Below are 17854 nucleotides of genomic sequence, written 5' to 3'. Positions count from 1 at the left end.
AAAAGGAACAATTGGAAAGAATTGGGGATATTATACTGCTAAAATTCATTACAAAATCGTTGGAAGCTCAATTTTTATGCCTCGGTGAGAACTCTGAGGCGAGAGAAGCATCGGATTAGATACTCTCACGAGCCTTGACAGGCTGCATTACACTATGAATCCGCCATTCGTCTTCATCCTCTTCGTCAAAGGCAGGCCCGGTTCTGCTAATCTGTGCAGGACCTGCACTACTGGAGTCCCTGTGTTGCCCCATCTCCCAACTGCCCGAACGATGGTGCCCCGTGGTCGCAACTTCGCCAGGGGTGCCGGTGTTGGCTGGCTGATTATCTGCCGGTGCCTTGAGATCTCCCCATACTGGATTATTAAAGCTGACATCGCAGTCACTGGCTAGCTTGCGATCCCCTTTAAACCCTCCAGGTGACGACCTGCGTCTCCAAGACTGCCGGCGACCACGACAGACGAGGAAACCGATGGCCGCTAGAAGTCCGATAACCGCAAGAGTGACGAATGCCCCGATAACGCCAGCGACAGCCAGGCTCATACCGTTGCTCTTCCCAGACTTCTCAGATCCAGTGCTACTGACCAGGCCGTCGCAGAAAACCGAATTCGAGTTGCAGGTAAGACACCATTCTTCGGTCGACCCCATGGAGATCTGCTCCATTCCGGCTAGGAACTCGTCAAAGGGAATGGCGATATTACTGGGACCATGGCCGAACAGAGGATATGAAACAAACTGGGTCGACGAGTTGGTTCCATTGTGGAGCAGAAAGCGGACGAAGAGTTCAGATGAGTCCGGGTACACCGGATAAGACTCATTGCTGAGGCTGAAGAGCTCGAAGACCAAAGACGCACCCAGGCTCGGGCGAGACTGGAACTTGGAGTAAGTGGGAGCCGCAAGCTGTAGGAGGGATGCAAGCGCCACGGGAGACTCTGGTCTGCCGAAGAGAAGAGTCACTTTATCCGAGGACCCTCTCGCCTCCACGTTAGAAACAAAGCTCTCCAGGATTCGTGCCGCCAGTGTCTGGCCGGCAATGGAGCGTATGTTGCCATTGTTGATTCCTGTCTCTGAGGAAGAATTGCTGTTTACAGCGTAGACATACTTGTCTGCCAGCGAGCGGGCAAGAATGACATCGTCTTCGCTGACGCTGTCCAGTAAGCTCGAATTGTGTAGTTGTTGGTAATCCAAGTACTCGGAGATCTCGCAAGCGTTCATGTAGTCTGTAGCCGAGGTTTCGAGCACGCTAGAAAGAGCATTGGCGGAAAGGTTTTGATAGAAGGCTGCCGTCTCTTCATTGATCTGCTGGTACTGGTCACTGACTTGGTACTCAAACTCCGCGACCTCGTGGGCGAAACAGTCTGCCTGACCGGCGATCGAGATGGAATTGGGATCCGAATACCCCTGCGTCACAATCTGCGGGTACTGGTATCCATCCAACGGGAAGGCGACAATCGTTCCATTTGCCAGCTGCGAGCTCGGTTCAAGAAAGGTCGCATTTATCAACTGGCCGACTGGGGGAAAGAGACCTTGCACAAATGCTTGTGCGGACGCCACCATGAACTGCTCGGGAGTAGACAAAGTGACAACCTCATCAGGGTCAATGGTATATGCCGACAAGCCCTGGACCCTCAATGTAGCTACCGAATCGTCCGCAGGTATGGCAACGTATCTCTCTCTGAAGGTCGCCCCGGCGGCGTATAGTTGGTTTGCACCGTATGCCGTCAGAGTCTTTGTTTGAGGCAACAGATCAGGAGTGCTGTCTCCGTGGATAGTATACGCGAAGATACCCCAGACCTTCTCCGTCAAGTCCTGCGCATACCCAAGATAAGCAAAGAGCGCAAGCATCCATATCGAAACACCGCGTATGACAATCATTTTGCAGCGAAGACTGATGATTTCCAAACGCAACCTCACTTCACGGACTGTAGGTTATAGATTGGCAGGGCTAGGAAGATCCGGGCTGCCATTGATATATCCTGTGGGCCAGAAACTTTGGCAGACAGGCTCGCCGAGTTTAAATTCATCTGAAAACGGTCACCGTCGAAGAACCAGCTTGTCTCTGGCCTGATCCCCTGGCAGGTTGAGCGTCATTAAAGTTCCGGCACTGGCGGGAAGCCAAGTGACGACATCGATACCGTTGTACACCTCGACCATGAACTGGTGTGTCTGTCTGTTGCAAAGAACGGTTCAGTAGCTACTCCATAGATCTCCATCGAGTGAGGTTCTCTGCTCCATAGAGGATATTAGGTACCTGTTTTGTCAGTCTTCCATGCCATGCCTGTGGTTTCTACTACTTTGTGCTGAACGGTATACCCATTGAGCTTAACCCAGCTTTGCTGGGTTAAGCAAGCTGGCATGTATGAGACCCAGTCTACAATCCCTTCCATCCAAGAGTATATGGTGCGAATTCCGCTCATCTCCCCATGGTTGTCAAGGAAAGGTCGTCCTTAATTCCCGGCGAGTGGATCGTCCTTGGCATTGCTTGATGGCTGGTGGATGCCACCCAGAGGTAACATCGACCATTGCAGGAGAACAGCGGACGAGACCACACGTCAATCACGTCAGACTGTTGCAGCAGCATCCCTGGGACATTATAGAGAGCGCCTTGGCCCTTTGGTCCTTTATTGGCATTCTCGACAGTTGCTGGTAGCCGTGTCGGTGACGTGGATTCGTGGCCGAACCTCGTCTCAATGCTTTCCATTCAAGCTAATCCAAGCAACAAGGCAGTCATCATCTCTCATTAGTATATTCAATAGATAATCATCTTGAAGAAGTATCCAGAAGACTAGATCGTATGTAGTGAATGTACTCAGACTCTAGAGTAACTGTCAAGTAGTAGCCCCGCAAGCGCACAGACCAGCTGCGTTGGCAGAAATTTCGAGACGGCTGAATCCTCGCAAGCCCTACGCCTGCGCCCTACCCCTAAGCCCTCATTTCTGCTCCTGGAAGGCCAGACGGCATCAACAAGCAGCTGGCATTGCCCAGAATGGCGGACGAGCGAGGCAGCGACGACTCTTTGATAGAGAAGGACTCTCTGGATATTTCTCACTCTCCTCTCCCCAAGCAGGAGGATGACAGCGGCGGTGAGTCTATCTTGGTGGCCTGTTAGGGGGTACCTCGCAACTTGACCATCGGCCCGGTGGCCGGGGGGGGAAGGGGGTTTAATTGATTTGTTCGAGGATGTGAAACTGATTGCTTGTCCCCCATGTATAGTGTCTCAGAAGGCGACTCGTCCGCTCGAAAACGATGAGGAGGCGGTGTCCCCCCGTGCCTCCAAGAAGCGCCGTACAGACTCCGAACCGGGCGAACTGGCTCTTTTAGGCCATTCGGCGACACTGGCGGAGGAGAATGGCGGCAGTGAGCTAGACGAAGAGCTGGTGTCGGCTCTGGCAGAGGCTGTCAGCCAGAGTGCTGATGTACACGGTCCAATGGAGCATGTCTCCGAGAGCCCGGCTCTGCCAGACACCGGTTCGGATGTCGTCGCACCGGATGTGGCGGCGGTAATCTCCAATATCATGAACCATGCAGAGCGTGTTGAGGAACAATGTGCAATGGGCCCACAGCAGCTGGGGGACAGTGCAGGCCAGGCGCCGGCAAAGGGTCTGGTTTATGTCAAGGCGAACTCCCATCTCAAGATCCAGAGTCTTCCCATTCTTGACAACCTGGTGGGTGGATGGATATTTTCTCTTGTCTTTTCATGGTCGGATGCTTGTAGCTAACAGTTGATGCAGTCGACGCAAATCTTATCGCTGCTAGCCAAGTCGTCCTACCAGGATATCACCTCCTTTGTTTCTGAACCCGAATCCGAGAATGGCCAGGCGTATGCAACAATGCGTTCGTTGTTCGACCACACCAAAAAAGTCTATTCCACCAAAAGCGCGTTTCTCTCCTCCACGGAACTGGACTTTACAGAGCCTGCCCAGGTCGATGTGATCCGCAAGGCAAACTTGGCGTCGTTCGTGTCAAGCATCTTTGGTACTCAGGAAATTGGCTTCTCGGAGTTGAATGATCACTTCCTTGATGTGTTCGTTCCAGATGGGGGTCGGTTGCTTAAAGTTCAGGGGGCCCTGTTTCTGGAGCTCAAAACGCAAGCCTTCATCGCCTCGATGAACAATACAGAGCGGACGAGGACCGAGTTATTATACGACCTCTTCCCTGATGATCTCGAGCAACGTCTACTTGAAAGGCGCCCGGGCACCCGGCAGGTGGCTCCCAGTGAAGCTGACTTTGTGAAGCGGGCTTATTCGCGACGGGAGATCCTTCTCAACGATATTAATAATGAGGAAGCTATGAAGTCTTTACCAGATAAATATCACTGGGAAGATTTCCTCAGGGACCTCAGTTCCTACATCACAAAGAACTTTGACGCAATCAGTCATCAACAGGTTCGAGATCCCAACATTCATGTTTACGCACTGCGATTTTGCTGATTATTTTCAAGGCAAAGAAAGCAGCTAAGACTCGCCAGCCATCCACATCGAGTGGAGAGGTACAAGATCCGCCTAGTGCGCCTCTGCAAAGCCAGTTCTCGGTTGCCCCCCAAGCGCCTGCTGAAGTCCCTGTCGACAAGAACATGCATGGTGACCTGGTTGCTCGTGCTGCGCGCGCTGCTCAGATTGCCCTCCAGGGTCATGGGCTGCGGCGCTCCCAGCAACAGCAGCAGCAACAGCAACAACAGCAGCAGCAGCAGCAGCAGCAACAGGCTCAGGTCCAGCCACAGCAGCCGCCACAACAGCCGCCACAACAGCAACAGGCTCAAGGGCAGGCCCAGGCGCAACAACCAATGCATCAACAACCACCGCAGCAGCAGGGTGGCCAGCAGGGGATACTTCACGGCTACTCACCTGCACAGCCAGAGAGTCAACTCGCTGGCCACCAGGCCCAACCTTACCAGCAAACCCCGACACCGCCGGGGTATCAACAGCATTCGGGCCAGCTGACGTTTCAGCAGAGTCCTCTCCAGGCCAACTTCCAACAGTACCAGCCTCCCGGCGGCCATGTCCCTATCCCGCCCCGGAACGGCCATCATGCTGCCAACCACGGCTACATGCCTGGAATCCCCCACTATTCACAATCCCAGCCCACCCAAGTGCTTTACGAACGTGCTCGGATGGCGGCTTCGGCCAAATCATCACCGAGCAGTCGCAAATCGGGCCTCCCGAGTCAACGTCGACCGTGGACGACCGAGGAAGAGAATGCTCTCATGGCGGGGCTGGACCGGGTGAAAGGACCGCACTGGAGCCAGATCTTGGCCATGTTTGGACCGGGCGGTACCATCAGCGAAGCATTGAAGGACCGCAATCAGGTCCAGCTGAAAGACAAGGCCCGCAACCTGAAGCTCTTCTTCCTCAAGAGCGGGATCGAGGTGCCTTACTACCTCAAGTTCGTCACCGGCGAGCTCAAGACTCGTGCTCCCGCGCAGGCCGCCAAGCGTGAGGCTCGCGAGCGCCAGAAGAAGCAGGGCGAGGAGGACAAGGCCCACGTCGAGGGCATCAAGGGGATGATGGCCCTCGCGGGTGCCCACCAGCAAGTCTCGCTCGGCCATGCTTCCTCCGAGAGCCTTCCTGCATCCCCCGCCCTCACAGATCCCAATGCTCAACACCTCCTGGACCAGACTGAGGAGCAGAACCTCATGCAAACGCTGACTCAGGAGGTCCATGGAGATCAGTACACCCAGCACCAGCACCAGCACCATCAGGATTCTGTAAATGCCAATATGCAATTGGGGCAGTGATTATGTTGCTCAACTTTTGTATCTATAGGATAATACTTCATTTCTTTTTCTTTCTTTTTTTTGATTCGGGGGGGGGCTTCTAATACATATTGAAACGGGATGGACAGGAGTTAATTAGTTGATATTCACCTTGCTGTAGAAATAGCTGGTTTCAAATAACTCACAGATTTTTACTCGTCCTGATTATAATATTCTATTTTACCAGAAAACATGTCCAGAGGACCTAGAGAAGCTCTTAAACTCCTCTCCCTTGGGTTCCCCCATCCCCGCAACTGGATCGTTCTCATAAATTCCATCGAACGCGGTCCGCTCAACCAAAGAAATCCATGACAATTCAATAACCATTGCACACTGAGCTGGCATTGCCAAACCAAACCATCCAATCGAACAGCGACCGACCGGCATCTGCCTGTCCTCCATTCACCCGCAATCCTTGTCCTTTAGCTGTTTGTTTCTTTTTTTTTTTTTACCACCACCTTCGCCCTTGCAACCATGGCCGACACGTCACGTCCCTCGGTCCCGCCACCTCACGCATCGCAAGAGGCTCCCTCGTCGACGACGACCGCAGCAATCACAGCGTCCGAGTCCGGACGAGAAGAGCCTGACACGGTCGGCGGAGCAGATCTCGACACGAGCATCGAGCAGGATATCGACATGGACAATAACCTCGGCGCCAGCAACACCAACGCGAGCAGTAATGCCGCAAACCTACAACCGAGCCTGGACCCTCTTGCCTCTGCGCCGCCCTCCAAGAAGGAGACGAGTCTGCGCGAGTTTCTAGGCAAGATGGACGACTATGCGCCGATTGTACTTCAAACCAAATTGATCTCGATCGTTATTTTCATTTCTTCTAACTACTTATAGATCCCCGACGCCGTGACAGCCCATTACCTCACGCTCGCGGGCCTCCCACCCCCAGGCAACGGTCCGAACCAGACTCCACCGCACCTGGCGCGGCTGCTCGCGCTCGCGACGCAAAAGTTCGTCTCCGACATTGCCGCCGACTCGTACCAGTACGCGCGAATCCGCGCCTCGAACAGCTCCTCCGCGAATAACCCCATGGGCAGCCTGACGGCAGCCTCGGGCCTGAATCCCCCTGGGGGTGCGTCTTCGGGGACAGGCGCTGCGGGCGGGGGAGGTGGCGGCGGTGGCTCCGGTGCCGCTGGCGGAGATGCAGGCAAGGGCAAGGCGGCAACACATCTGGGCATCCAGAGGCCGGGTTTTGGAGGTGGAGGGTCCGGTGGTTCGGGCCAGGGACGTACCGTCCTCACCATGGAAGATCTGGGGATGGCCGTGTCGGAATATGGCGTCACCGTCAAGAGAGGGGAGTTCTACCGGTAATTTTCTTCTTTGGAGCAAGTCTTACAGCAGTCGGTCGGTCTGGTTCTTTTCTTTTCGTTTTTTAAGGCGTACGGGAAATATCTAGCAGGTGATATTTAGAGATACCGGAGGCGTTGTGGATAAAATACCTTAGTTTTAGTGATTGATCGGACGGGAACCCCTGTACCAGCCATTCTCGTAATCTTTTTTTTTATTATTACTTTCCAATCTTTTGTGTTTCTTCTAGGCAAAACATATTGTACACATCGAATAATTGTAACGCCAGAACTGATGCAATGAAAGATCACTCGTTACCACTTCAAATGAGAAGAAGTCTATTTGTTCTTGGACTGCTTATATGTGAACCGCTTCCGAGTCCTGCAAACCATCAGCTTCAAAATCTCGAACGGAGGTAATGAGAATCAATCAAACATACGGCACAAATTCTCCCAGCTTCCGACCGACCATCTCCTCCGTGATCAGCACATCATGGTACGTCTTGCCATTATGCACGGCGAAGCGGATCCCGACAAAGTTGGGGAGAATGGTCGCACCGCGTTTCTGCGTTCTGATGGGGGGCGTGCCTGGAGGGGGAGGAAGAGTTCGCGGCAGTGGTAGACTGTTGGTCAGCAAAATTCTGAACTCGCTGTCGCATAGATTGTGTATATGTGCATGATGGACTGTGTGGACTTGGATCAGAGGATGACTTACGGGACGATGTTCGGGCCTGTCGCAAGTTAGATGCATATCTCAATAGAATATATACCCGATAACGATGACTTCTTACCTTTCCAGACCGAACGCCCAAGCAGGGCGCGTGTAGGAAACATGATGCCGTTGCTGTCGTGGTTGATGAAGCGTCCAAGGCTCGGAGATGAATTTGGAGGTTGGATTATGTAATTCAGGTTAAGCTATGACTATCTAGATAGGTAGGATAGGTAGTTACAGCTCAATAATAATAAATAATAATAATAAACACTAGTATTCATTGATTTGGCTAGCTCGTTGCTAATGGCCCTATTGGTATATGTACAATGGAAATGCACAAGGCCAGTAACGACAGTCCAGGTCGCCAGCGACCTGAATCAGTATGGATCAGCTCAACTGGCAATCTCATCGAAGATCTTGACTAAACTCCTCACGCCCATGAGAACATTCTCGTCCGGTCCCTGCCCCGGGGTCCAGCTGGCATGAGCAAAGTCAATCAAGCGCAGGTCGTGGACTTTGGGAGGGTCTTCCTCTTCGTCCTCGTCCTCTGTGAAGTCGGCCAGCTGGGCTGTTTCAGGATCAATGGTGATATTAATCGCCTGGTAGGAGACACCGTTTGGTCCCATAGTAGCAAGATCTAGTACCTCAAAGGAGCCATCCTCGGGGGCTTCTATTTCTTCGCAGTCATCATTGTCCTCTGGCTCTTCGTAGTATCGAGGAGGCCTCTCTATCGCTTTCTTCTCCTCCTCTAGCGCGAGTTCCAGTGCCTCCATGTCACCTTCGTAGACGATCAACACACTCGAGGAGTACATTCGGCTCTCCTCTGCCTCTAGTACCGACTGTACACGTCGTAGTTCATCTGCCAGCCGTCCAGCCATGAGTTTCGAGCGATCGATCGGACCGGCCTTGGCGCCCGCCAGAAAAGCCTCAAAGCCTTCTTTGACGTTATGTTGGGAGAAGGCCCGTCCGTACCACCTATTGTAGCGCCTGTAGCCGCCCTTTTCAACGACCTCGCCGCTTTTACCACTTTCCGACGCTTCGTGCTTCGTTTCATAGGGGTTGGTTCGTTCGCCTTCATCCGTCTCCCCGGCTACCCCCGTCCAGACCTTCATCCCTGCAATACGAAACCCCAGGCTGCCACTTGTGGTCTGCGTGGAAACCTGTTCCAATTTCGCTCGTTTGGGAGGGGGTGCATCGTCCGCCCAGAGCCGCGCGCCAAGCTTCACATCGAGGACATTCGGTCTCCGGAAACCTGAGGCGACGTTTTCCAATACAATCGATATGTCTGTCTGGAGCTTCTTGCCACCCGACGGTGTCCAAGGTGTATCGCTGTCCTGCGTAGACGTAACCACCGGCGCACGGGTGCTGGACTGCGGCGTGTCAGTCTTGAATGCGTCGGTCGAGACGGACAAGCGGTCGGACTCGGTGATGGCTATCGCCCCATTCTGTTCCACTGTTGTAAGAGCCAGAGACAACTGCTGGTCTGCCGACGATAGCGTGCCAATATAGGTTGGGATGAACTCCCTGAACTCCGGGTGCAGAGCACTGGATTCGTAAAAATCCACTTCCTGCTGGGTACACGGTTTGGCGATCAGCGAGCCGGAAGTAGTACAGCGAACACCCTCACTACCGAGAAAAAGAGCTGTTAGTGTTTGTTTTATGCTTTTCTATCTTTACTTTCGCTAGGGAGCTCGGACAGCGATCATTGCGCCTCCAAGGCGACACTTGACAACCAAGGACTCAAAACCGAGAAGGGAAAAAAAAACCTACTGTCCAGCAGCAGCATGGTCAAAGGCAACAAAGCTGTCGCCGTCGATCCCCTGCGTCTTGAGACTATCTGATCGTGATGACGAGGGCATAGCGTGTTTGAGCGGGAGCAATTGTGCTGACGGGGGGAGCGGAAATTAGACACTACAATGGCATTCCGTCTGAGGCTGAGACAACAATAGAAGTTTCAGGGAAGGTAATGATTAAGGAAAGAAGAGTAACATCAAGAAAGAGAGTGTGGATTAACTAGTAATAAATCATCCCTATGATCGGCAGAAAGCAGGGGAATGCAGGTTTAACTTATCGGCGATTAATCAAGGCAGGGAGTTGAGAGCGCACGCGATAGGTAATCATTTCGTACGCGAATCCTTGCTTAGGGATTAGCCAACGTCAGCCTATAGTTACTCTACTTTATTCTTACTTTTCTATACTTGTATTATTAAATGTTCTGCCCCCAGAGATACACCGGTCTGATAATGTTTGAATGAGCTGGGAATTATGGCCGTGTGGAAGGATCTGTTTGTTGGTTGCACAGCATCAGGAACAGATCGACTATTTCAGACTCATAAGCTCTTAGAATGGAATAGTTATAGCTTTGAGGTCTATAGAGTACAGACAAACAGAAAGAGCAGTATTGGCTTTCATTGAATGGTTGCTTCTATAATGTAGAGCAGTCACTGCTGTCAATTAGTGAATGGTTGCTTCATCTTAAGACCTGACTGACCACCACCTGCCTTCTCTCCTCCTAATTTCCTCCCAGAGACTACAATTTTCTCTTCTCGTCTGTTTTCCCTCCTTTGACTTTAGCATTTTCTGGTTTGACAATCACTATTCGAACGTTATGACAACCGACTCAGAGCCATCTCTCCCCAGAGACCTGCCTCTCCGTCTGAAGAAAGCAGACTCTCATGGAGGAGAAGCTGGAAAGCCCATTGTGACCGCTGTTGAGGACATCGGTGAGAGTGTCGATGAGGCGGGTGAGCGCAATCGTCAGGTTTTGAATGAGGCTTCGAGTGATGTGAACGAGAACGAGCATCAGGGCGAAGGCCAACAAACTGCAGAGGTTGAACTGGTGCTGCCGGAACCGAAGAAGAAGAAGAGAAGCAAGAAGCCCAAGAGCAAGCGAGGAAAGGTACAGTGTGAAGCTAGGAATTATGCTCAGTCTGCTAACAGTTTCTAGAACAAGCCCACCGGATTCGAAGAGTACTATGTCGACCCTCCTATCACTCTTCAGGAGCACCAAGAGGAGAAGGAAATCTACGACGTGTAAGTGAACTAGCGTGCTTTTTGAAGAAGAAGATATACTGACAAGGAAGGACAGCTCTCGCCCTCTTTTACAGTAAGTTCCCCTGATCCCTTTGCAAAGATACAAGCTCAGAATCTAGTCGGATCGAGCTCGCCATTCTTCGCTTCCAGAAGAAGCGTCGCATTGAAACTGAGAGGCGGGAGGTCTTCCTCAAGTATCTGGCATATGGAGGTGTGGACGTCTCGCCCAGGATGTTTGGGGGAGTCGATAACCGCGACCTTCAAGAGATGGACAAGGACGAGATTCTCGTTGCTACGGGACAGGCCAGCATTGACCGTGATCGGATAGATCTTCCTATCGACTTTGACGCTGTCGTTCGAGGATACCTGTGAGTAGATTGGGAGAAAACATGTTGTTGGAGAGGCTCCGCGCTGACTCGAAAAATTGCAGGACATCTTTCTTTCCGTACTTTTTCAATCCCGATACCGAAGACATGGTGAAGCTAGCCACGGTCACGATCCGCAACTTCTTGACATACCTTCTCTACCACGACGTGTGTCCAGAGTATAAAGAGAACATAGACCAGGCCCGTACCTCGTGCGATATTGCGGGCAAGGAACTCTGGAAGAACCAGCAGTTTACCGCCAAAGGTCCCGGGGATTTCAATACTGCCTGCTCGGCACTGTTCGGCGGCTACTTTTACGATATGTACGCAGTAGAGGATGAGTGGGAGAATCCCAAGGATGAGGCCACCCGCATGAACAGTGCCGTCGCGCGTAAGGTCGTCAAGTTCGCCATCGCGGGCGCTGGATCAGACGAGCAGGCCGGGCAGTTCCAGGCTCTCGCCAACGCAGACTCGCTGCGTGCGACTCACGTCAAGGACATTGACGGCTTCGAGGTCATCTCCCTCAACGTTCCAGATGCCGACACGCTTGCCTTTTACGGCGTCCATGCCTCGGATCTGCAGCCAGTCGGTAGGGTGCACGCCCGTGCATACCGCGACCCAGGCAAGCCGCGGATCGATCTCTCGCCTGAAGAAAAGCGCGAGTGGGAAGAGCAGAGCAGTGGCGTCCAGAATCTCCAGGAATTCGACTTCTTCCTTGAGGAGGATCTTCTCCGTCTGTGCTATCCGGGCATGAAGGTAATCACCTCCATTTGGGAACTGAACTGCGGCCTTTTCTTCTTTGATGAGGTCTTTACGGCGTACTCCTCTATTTATACTGTGCTGGCCAATGACCTCATGCTAGGTTGGAAGAAGCCTAGAGATTTGGTTGCTGAGAGTGAAGAGGCAGAGGCAGAGGCAGAGAATGAGAGTGCAGAGAGAGAGGGCGCCGAGCCAGTCAACACGGATTACATGTAGTCAGGACATCTTAATCTCACATTTCATTGAACCTTTTGAACTATACATCTATACTTTCTCTACGCACGCAACAAGAGCTTCCCGGTAGACTTGCGACCCTCGAGATCCTAAAAAAAAACCATCAGAACAGATCAATTACAATAATCAAAGATCGTGTGCATACCTTGTGAGCCTGCGCAACCTCTTCGAGAGGATAGATCTTGTGAATCTTGACCTTCAGCTGACCAGACTGGAGGAGTCTAAAGAGCTCATTGACGTAGAATTCAAACTCTTCGCGGGTCTCGATGTAGCCGAACAGCGTAGGGCGGGCAATCTTGACGCATTTGGGAGAGAGTTTGCTGCAGCAGTCAATAAAGAACCATCACAGTAGAAAAGTAAGACACCTACTTCAATGGCAGAGGAGGAACAGGGCCCGATGCATTTCCAAACCAGACGATAGTGCCCTTGCGCTTGACGGCCTCAAGACTGCCCTCCCAGGTATCCTTGCCGACAGAGTCGTAGACGACATCGACACCTCTGCCGCCGGTGACTTCCTTGACCTTCTTGACCCAGTCCTTGCCCTCTTCGCTGCGGTAGTCGATGACGACGTCTGCGCCCAGACTCTTGACGAGGGCAACCTTCTCGGCACCGCCCGCAGTGCCGATGACCTTTGCGCCGATAGATTTCAAGATCTGGGTCATGAGGAAGCCCGCGCCGCCCGCCGCGGCGTGCAGAAGCACCCATTCGCCCGCTTGCACGGGATACGTCTCCTTGGCGAGAGTGAGAACAGTCAATCCGCTGAGAAAGGAACCCATCAGGTCCTCGTCTGAGACACCGGCAGGGATCTTGACGGCCTTGCCAACAGATACGGCCGAGTACTCAGCATACCCGCCTGTTGCGAGCCAGGCGACGCGGTCGCCCACCTGGAAGTTGGCCGGGTTGGGGCCCGGCCCCACGGCGGCGACGGTGCCTGCGGCCTCGCGACCGAGAATCTCAGGCTTGGGGGACGGGTACAGGCCTGTACGGAAGTAGGTGTCGATGTAGTTGATGCCGCAGATGTTGTTCTTGACCAGCAGCTGGCCCTCGGCGGGGGTTGGGACGGGGTAGTCCGTCTTGAACTGCAGCACCTCAGGGCCGCCGGTCTGCTCGACGAGCACGGCCTTCATGGTGGTGGGGAGCGACATGGTGCGGGAATAGAGAGGAGAACGGTGTTGGTATGGCTGAGGGAAGACGCGGAATCGACGACTCTCGACAATTCGACTGCTGGGACGGATGAGAAACAATGAGCTCGTGGTGGGTGTTCGCACGGCGCGGTTGATATACATCGAGGAGGGGCACAGCCGAACCGGAGGACCGAGGGGAAGAGGGCGGGGAGAATTCGCGACCACAGCGGGTTTCCACAGGGATATCGTGTCTAGTGGATTGCCGGGCAGGGCTGTCAAGGCCTGGTGGATTTGTCAGGAAACTATTATTCACGTTGAGGCGTTTGTCATCTATCTCTGCGGTCTCGCTTTTTCTCGTATGGTCTTTGCTACTCCCGATGACGTCGCCGGTCAATATGAAGGGCACTAGTTATACTCTAGATAGTAATGCTAAAAAGCAATATTTTAGTGGTTTCTATCCAACTCGGCTTATTATCATTGCTGAAACAATTCAGACTGATTTGATCCGAACGAGTCAATCGAAAGATGATTCCATCGGATGTCAGTTCCGACGGATAGAGTCGAACGATCAATTGAGCCGACGGAAGAGGAAATCCATAACGTTCTATACTCATTATTAATATTAGAGAAGACGTGATATGTGCTGGTATGTCGTATGCTCGGGTATGAAGTCAAAAGGATAAAAAAAAACAGAGGGAATCGATAGTACGTACTTTCTTAATATTAAATATAAAATTGATGCCCATTGAAACCCAAGGAAATGATGCTGTTGTTGTTGTAGTTGTTGTGTTGGTTGTTTCGATTGTTAGGCTTCTACGAAAGTCCAAACACCTCCTTTCTATCGTCTCTACCAACCAGTTCTCTCTCCCTCTCTGCCAGATGCCCTGTGAGACCCATCAACTAATTCAATAACCTGATTCGACTATTCCCTCCCTCCTGCACTCCATAGTCAACGCTCAGGATTGTTGTCAACCCCGGATCTGACGTTGTCGCCCAGTGCCGAGGATGGCAGCTCCACCCACTGACCTGACGAGCTGGTGGGCAGACAGACACTGGACAGCCAAACAATGGGCTGCATGAACATTGGATGGTGCCTGATCATGCAGTTGGTGGCAGATCATACGAGTCAAGCCTTAATGGATCGTCCAGGTGGTTTTCTACGTATGTTTCTAGCGCCATGACCCGACGACCATCACCAACAGTGAACTGAACACCCGCGCCTCCATTCAGACCGCCATCACATCACACACACAACCCCCCAGAAGGAACAGTTCTCAAGGGAGAAAACGAGGTGAAACCGTCGCCTCAACACATAATCCTTTGCCACGCTCCAGTGAGCTGTCCTCGACGCACTCCTGCGCCGACCCATTCGCTGCCTGCTGCCGCCCAACCGTTCTGATTGTCGGCCCTACCAGCCACTGTGTGTTTCAGGGGGGGGGCCCAGCTGCCAACGATGCCCGATCAATCTGGATTGGACAAATGACGAAAGCGAGAGGGGGGGTTCCTTTGTCCACCAGGTAAATTATATATACCTATACTGCAGTATTTGCTCTGCAGCTAATGGAAAAGCAATTTCTTACTCGGCGCTTCTGGTCTCATCTGTTTTTTGTCTGTACATTATTAGGGAGGAAAAGAAAAGCAATTGTTCCGTCTCCTTGAGTCTTGATATCATTGTGAAATCCAGCTGGTCTGGTTTTTGAGCTTTCTTGTCTTTGCGATAACATTAATATGCACTCAGCAGTTAACAGAGAATCCCCAATTCGTCGTGTCCTTGCAACCGGGTAGCTCTGTCCTTTGGTTGCCTGCAATACTACTACTACTACTACTACTACTACGCTCGACTTTATATATTGTCAGGTTTTGTCTCAAGCGGAGACATGCCCTTTTTCACCCGCCTGCGGCCCCGTTGGCCGCCATCGCCCTGTGTCGAGGATGAGATTCAATCTCTTTCTCGAGAGCTCCACGGCGCCACGATCCTGAAACAGGAGTCTCGAGAAGATGTCTGCGTGAGGGGGACCGTCGACCAGTATCCTCTGATCATTACGTTGCATACCGAGGCGTCATCGTCATCGACCATAGTCACTGAATCCATTGTCGATCAAAAGACCCAGAAGAAGTCTCCAAGCCAGAAGACCACGCCCCCGGTCATCAAAGAAAGGCCGGCAGTTCAGCCGCCCAGGCCAACCGTCGCATCGAATTGCACTGCTTCGATCCCTGGCACCAGTGTCAATGACAAGTCGTCTGCAAAATCATACAACGGGGTCTCTACGCAGCCTCCCAAAACTGGTCGCATTGTCAATGACAAACCGCCTTTGAGATCGTCCAACGGTGAAGTCCCTACGCAGCCACCTAGATCTTCCAAGCCAGCCACCGTTGTTCAGAACACAGTGCCAGTGACTCAGCAGATTCCTCATCCAAATGCCACTGTCTCTGCGAGCACGCAGGAAGTAAATGCTCCTCGACGCAGTTCAACCGCTCACGAACGTGCTGCCACTGCCTCATCAGCTGCACCGCCGCCGCGACAATCACCACCGCCTCCACCACCACACAAAGGTGCAACCCGGCAGCCATCTGGACGTTCTCGGTCGGGCAGTATCCGGTTCGGCCATTCAGAACAGCGGTCGTCGACATACCAACCGGTTTCCAAAACACCAGGTTATGTATCCGATTCCGCCACCGCGAACCATAGGGAACCTCGGGGTCGTACGACTGAACAACGCACTGCGCCGCAGGATCATCTCCTGTTTAAACAGCCTGTAACTTCACCCACGCTGGCTGAAAGGCTTGAGGAGAAGCTGAGACGCAGGCACGAACTGCGCGATGTGGAGTCTGATGCTAATCATGGTGCGCAAGCTGCTACTATCACCGCTGCCAATGTGAACTCACAACAATCCCTAGCACCAAATGTCTCTGCCGCACCCAAGCAGTCTATTCCCAGGAGGCCTTCTCAAAGAAAGAAAGACACGAATGTCTCGTCATCGGCTTCCCAGTTTCCAGCTCCTAGCTTCGAAAATAGCCGTGATTCTCCGAAGGGCGATGATGAGTCTGTCAATGGTTACCACCTAAAGAGGCCTTCTTCCACATCGCCTCAGCCCTCGCCGTCTTGCCGACCCGGAAAGGAAGCCGATCCTTTCGAGGAATCCTTTGCTGCTGCATCTCAAGCGCCCGAAGTATCGTCACAGGTCCCGCCGAACGGCCAGCTGACCAGGTCCAAGTCGCTCAACAAGTCATCTGCGGATCATGCACGGCGGTCTGTGGCTTTCTTTGATGAGGAGATTCCCCGTGCTTCGCAGCCTCGTCGCCGTTCTCAATCCTCGCGTCGCGGCAGCCCTTCCAAAGAGATCGGGGCCTCGACTCCCTCAAGCACTTCAAGCCTCTGCCTCCTGCCATGCCCCAGATCAACTCCAACCGCAGGCCACCAAGACTGGTATACCATCAAGGGATTGACACACCTCGATATTTGCCCCTCCTGCATGACCCAGGTCGGCCAGTCCAAATTCCGTGACTTCTTCATTCCGAGCCTTCCCAAACCCCGGGACCAGGCAGTCCGCTGCTCGTTGAGCGAGCCCTGGACGCGTCTGGCGTGGCTGCAGACGATCAAGAAGCAGCACGACGATCTGGAGATGCTCTACCATGTCTCTCGGCCACCCCCCGGCAGCTTCCACTGCCCTGGCCACACCGTCGCAGAAGAGTACTGGTACCGAGTGGTCGACCCCGACACGGGCATGTTCCTGCCCAAGTTCAACGTCTGCCCGGCGTGCGTGCGCAGCATCCGCATTCTCATGCCTGCCCACCGCGACACCTTTAAATGTAGCTCCGTCCCGCAGGAGCGCGTCTGCGACATGGCAACCCACAGCCCGCGCTTCGTCCAGTTCATTGACCTTCTCGACATGGCGGCCAACCGTGCCGAATTTGCAGCTACTGCTAATGGCAACAACAACAATAGCGGCGGCGGCGGTGGCAGCGGCGCCAGCACCAGCACCATCAATACAGCCGGAATCCCCGACATGCGTGAATTTCTCGCCTACGCCCGGCGCAAGGTTGTCCTACGTGACTGCCGGCGCGACCGCCTGATTCTCAGCGCGTGGCACTACATCCCCCAGCTTCCGGAGCTAACGGCCTGCGAAGACTGCTACGACGATGTGATATGGCCACTTGCACGAGCGAATAAGCCCCTAGCGCGCATGTTCTCGACCAGCATGCGTCTCTTGCCGGGCGACGGGCCCACCAGCTGCCGCGAAGCAAGCTGCCAGCTCTACTCGCCGCGCATGCGGGCCAAATTCCGCGAGGCCGTCGCCAAGAATGACTTCACGTACCTTCGGCTCATGGCCCTGCGGCGCTTCGACGCCGAGCAGCGCTTCCGGGATCGGCGGCAGGGGCTTCTTGAAGATGAGGCGCGGGGATACAACCGCGAGACGGAGTTGAGGAAGAATGCCGAAGAGTGGAAGAAGTGGGAGTGACTTTTCTCCATTCCGTGCCTGTTCTTGTTTTTTTTTTTTGTTTTTTTTTTCTTGTCTCTTCCCTTCTCTTCTCTTCTTTTCTTGTTTCTCTCTTCATTTTGTTATAAAGCATGCATATT

At 53.1% G+C, this 17854-nt stretch overlaps 8 protein-coding genes across 8 annotated transcripts; 4 read left to right on the top strand and 4 right to left on the bottom strand.

Moving 5' to 3' along the window:
• Positions 1-115: 115 nt before the first annotated feature.
• ASPZODRAFT_55272 (hypothetical protein) lies at positions 116-1843 on the bottom strand (the record flags this gene model as incomplete). Its single annotated transcript, XM_022728534.1, has 1 exon — positions 116-1843. One exon carries the CDS (start codon positions 1841-1843, stop codon positions 116-118), a length of 1728 nt encoding a protein of 575 aa, XP_022585407.1.
• A 1069-nt stretch (positions 1844-2912) lies between these two features.
• On the top strand, positions 2913-5866 carry ASPZODRAFT_126863 (hypothetical protein). The gene is made up of 4 exons (XM_022721600.1): positions 2913-3081; positions 3212-3663; positions 3730-4383; positions 4440-5866. The coding sequence occupies exons 1-4, from the start codon at positions 2985-2987 to the stop codon at positions 5730-5732; spliced, it is 2496 nt and encodes an 831-aa protein (XP_022585406.1). The 5' UTR covers positions 2913-2984; the 3' UTR covers positions 5733-5866.
• A 601-nt stretch (positions 5867-6467) lies between these two features.
• On the top strand, positions 6468-7073 carry ASPZODRAFT_34485 (hypothetical protein; the record flags this gene model as incomplete). The annotated part of the gene is made up of 2 exons (XM_022728263.1): positions 6468-6539; positions 6597-7073. Coding segments are annotated over 2 exons (549 nt in total), but the record flags the coding sequence as incomplete, so codon positions are not given.
• A 123-nt stretch (positions 7074-7196) lies between these two features.
• Positions 7197-7916, bottom strand: ASPZODRAFT_282380 (hypothetical protein). The gene is made up of 4 exons (XM_022728124.1): positions 7840-7916; positions 7764-7779; positions 7489-7671; positions 7197-7430 (listed from the first exon to the last, which is right to left on the bottom strand). Exons 1-4 carry the CDS (start codon positions 7880-7882, stop codon positions 7388-7390), a joined length of 285 nt encoding a protein of 94 aa, XP_022585404.1. The 5' UTR covers positions 7883-7916; the 3' UTR covers positions 7197-7387.
• An 83-nt stretch (positions 7917-7999) lies between these two features.
• On the bottom strand, positions 8000-10028 carry ASPZODRAFT_126861 (hypothetical protein). Its single transcript, XM_022721599.1, has 2 exons — positions 9531-10028; positions 8000-9386 (listed from the first exon to the last, which is right to left on the bottom strand). Exons 1-2 carry the CDS (start codon positions 9617-9619, stop codon positions 8153-8155), a joined length of 1323 nt encoding a protein of 440 aa, XP_022585403.1. The 5' UTR covers positions 9620-10028; the 3' UTR covers positions 8000-8152.
• A 309-nt stretch (positions 10029-10337) lies between these two features.
• Positions 10338-12133, top strand: ASPZODRAFT_86615 (hypothetical protein; the record flags this gene model as incomplete). Its single annotated transcript, XM_022730291.1, has 5 exons — positions 10338-10659; positions 10708-10793; positions 10849-10866; positions 10913-11161; positions 11224-12133. Exons 1-5 carry the CDS (start codon positions 10369-10371, stop codon positions 12131-12133), a joined length of 1554 nt encoding a protein of 517 aa, XP_022585402.1. The 5' UTR covers positions 10338-10368.
• Positions 12134-12192: 59 nt separating this feature from the next.
• Positions 12193-13296, bottom strand: ASPZODRAFT_148279 (hypothetical protein; the record flags this gene model as incomplete). The annotated part of the gene is made up of 3 exons (XM_022725349.1): positions 12193-12240; positions 12297-12471; positions 12521-13296. 3 exons carry the CDS (start codon positions 13294-13296, stop codon positions 12193-12195), a joined length of 999 nt encoding a protein of 332 aa, XP_022585401.1.
• Positions 13297-14682: 1386 nt separating this feature from the next.
• On the top strand, positions 14683-17788 carry ASPZODRAFT_126857 (hypothetical protein). The gene is made up of 2 exons (XM_022721598.1): positions 14683-14792; positions 14845-17788. The coding sequence occupies exon 2, from the start codon at positions 15153-15155 to the stop codon at positions 17733-17735; it is 2583 nt and encodes an 860-aa protein (XP_022585400.1). The 5' UTR covers positions 14683-14792; positions 14845-15152; the 3' UTR covers positions 17736-17788.
• The last annotated feature ends 66 nt before the right edge of the window (positions 17789-17854 follow it).

The sequence above is a fragment of the Penicilliopsis zonata genome (genome assembly GCF_001890105.1).
Source record: "Penicilliopsis zonata CBS 506.65 unplaced genomic scaffold ASPZOscaffold_1, whole genome shotgun sequence".
Taxonomy (NCBI): Eukaryota; Fungi; Ascomycota; class Eurotiomycetes; order Eurotiales; family Aspergillaceae; genus Penicilliopsis; species Penicilliopsis zonata.
The sequence above is the reverse complement of the archived record's forward strand: the minus strand, read 5'-3'. Positions and strand labels throughout refer to the sequence as shown.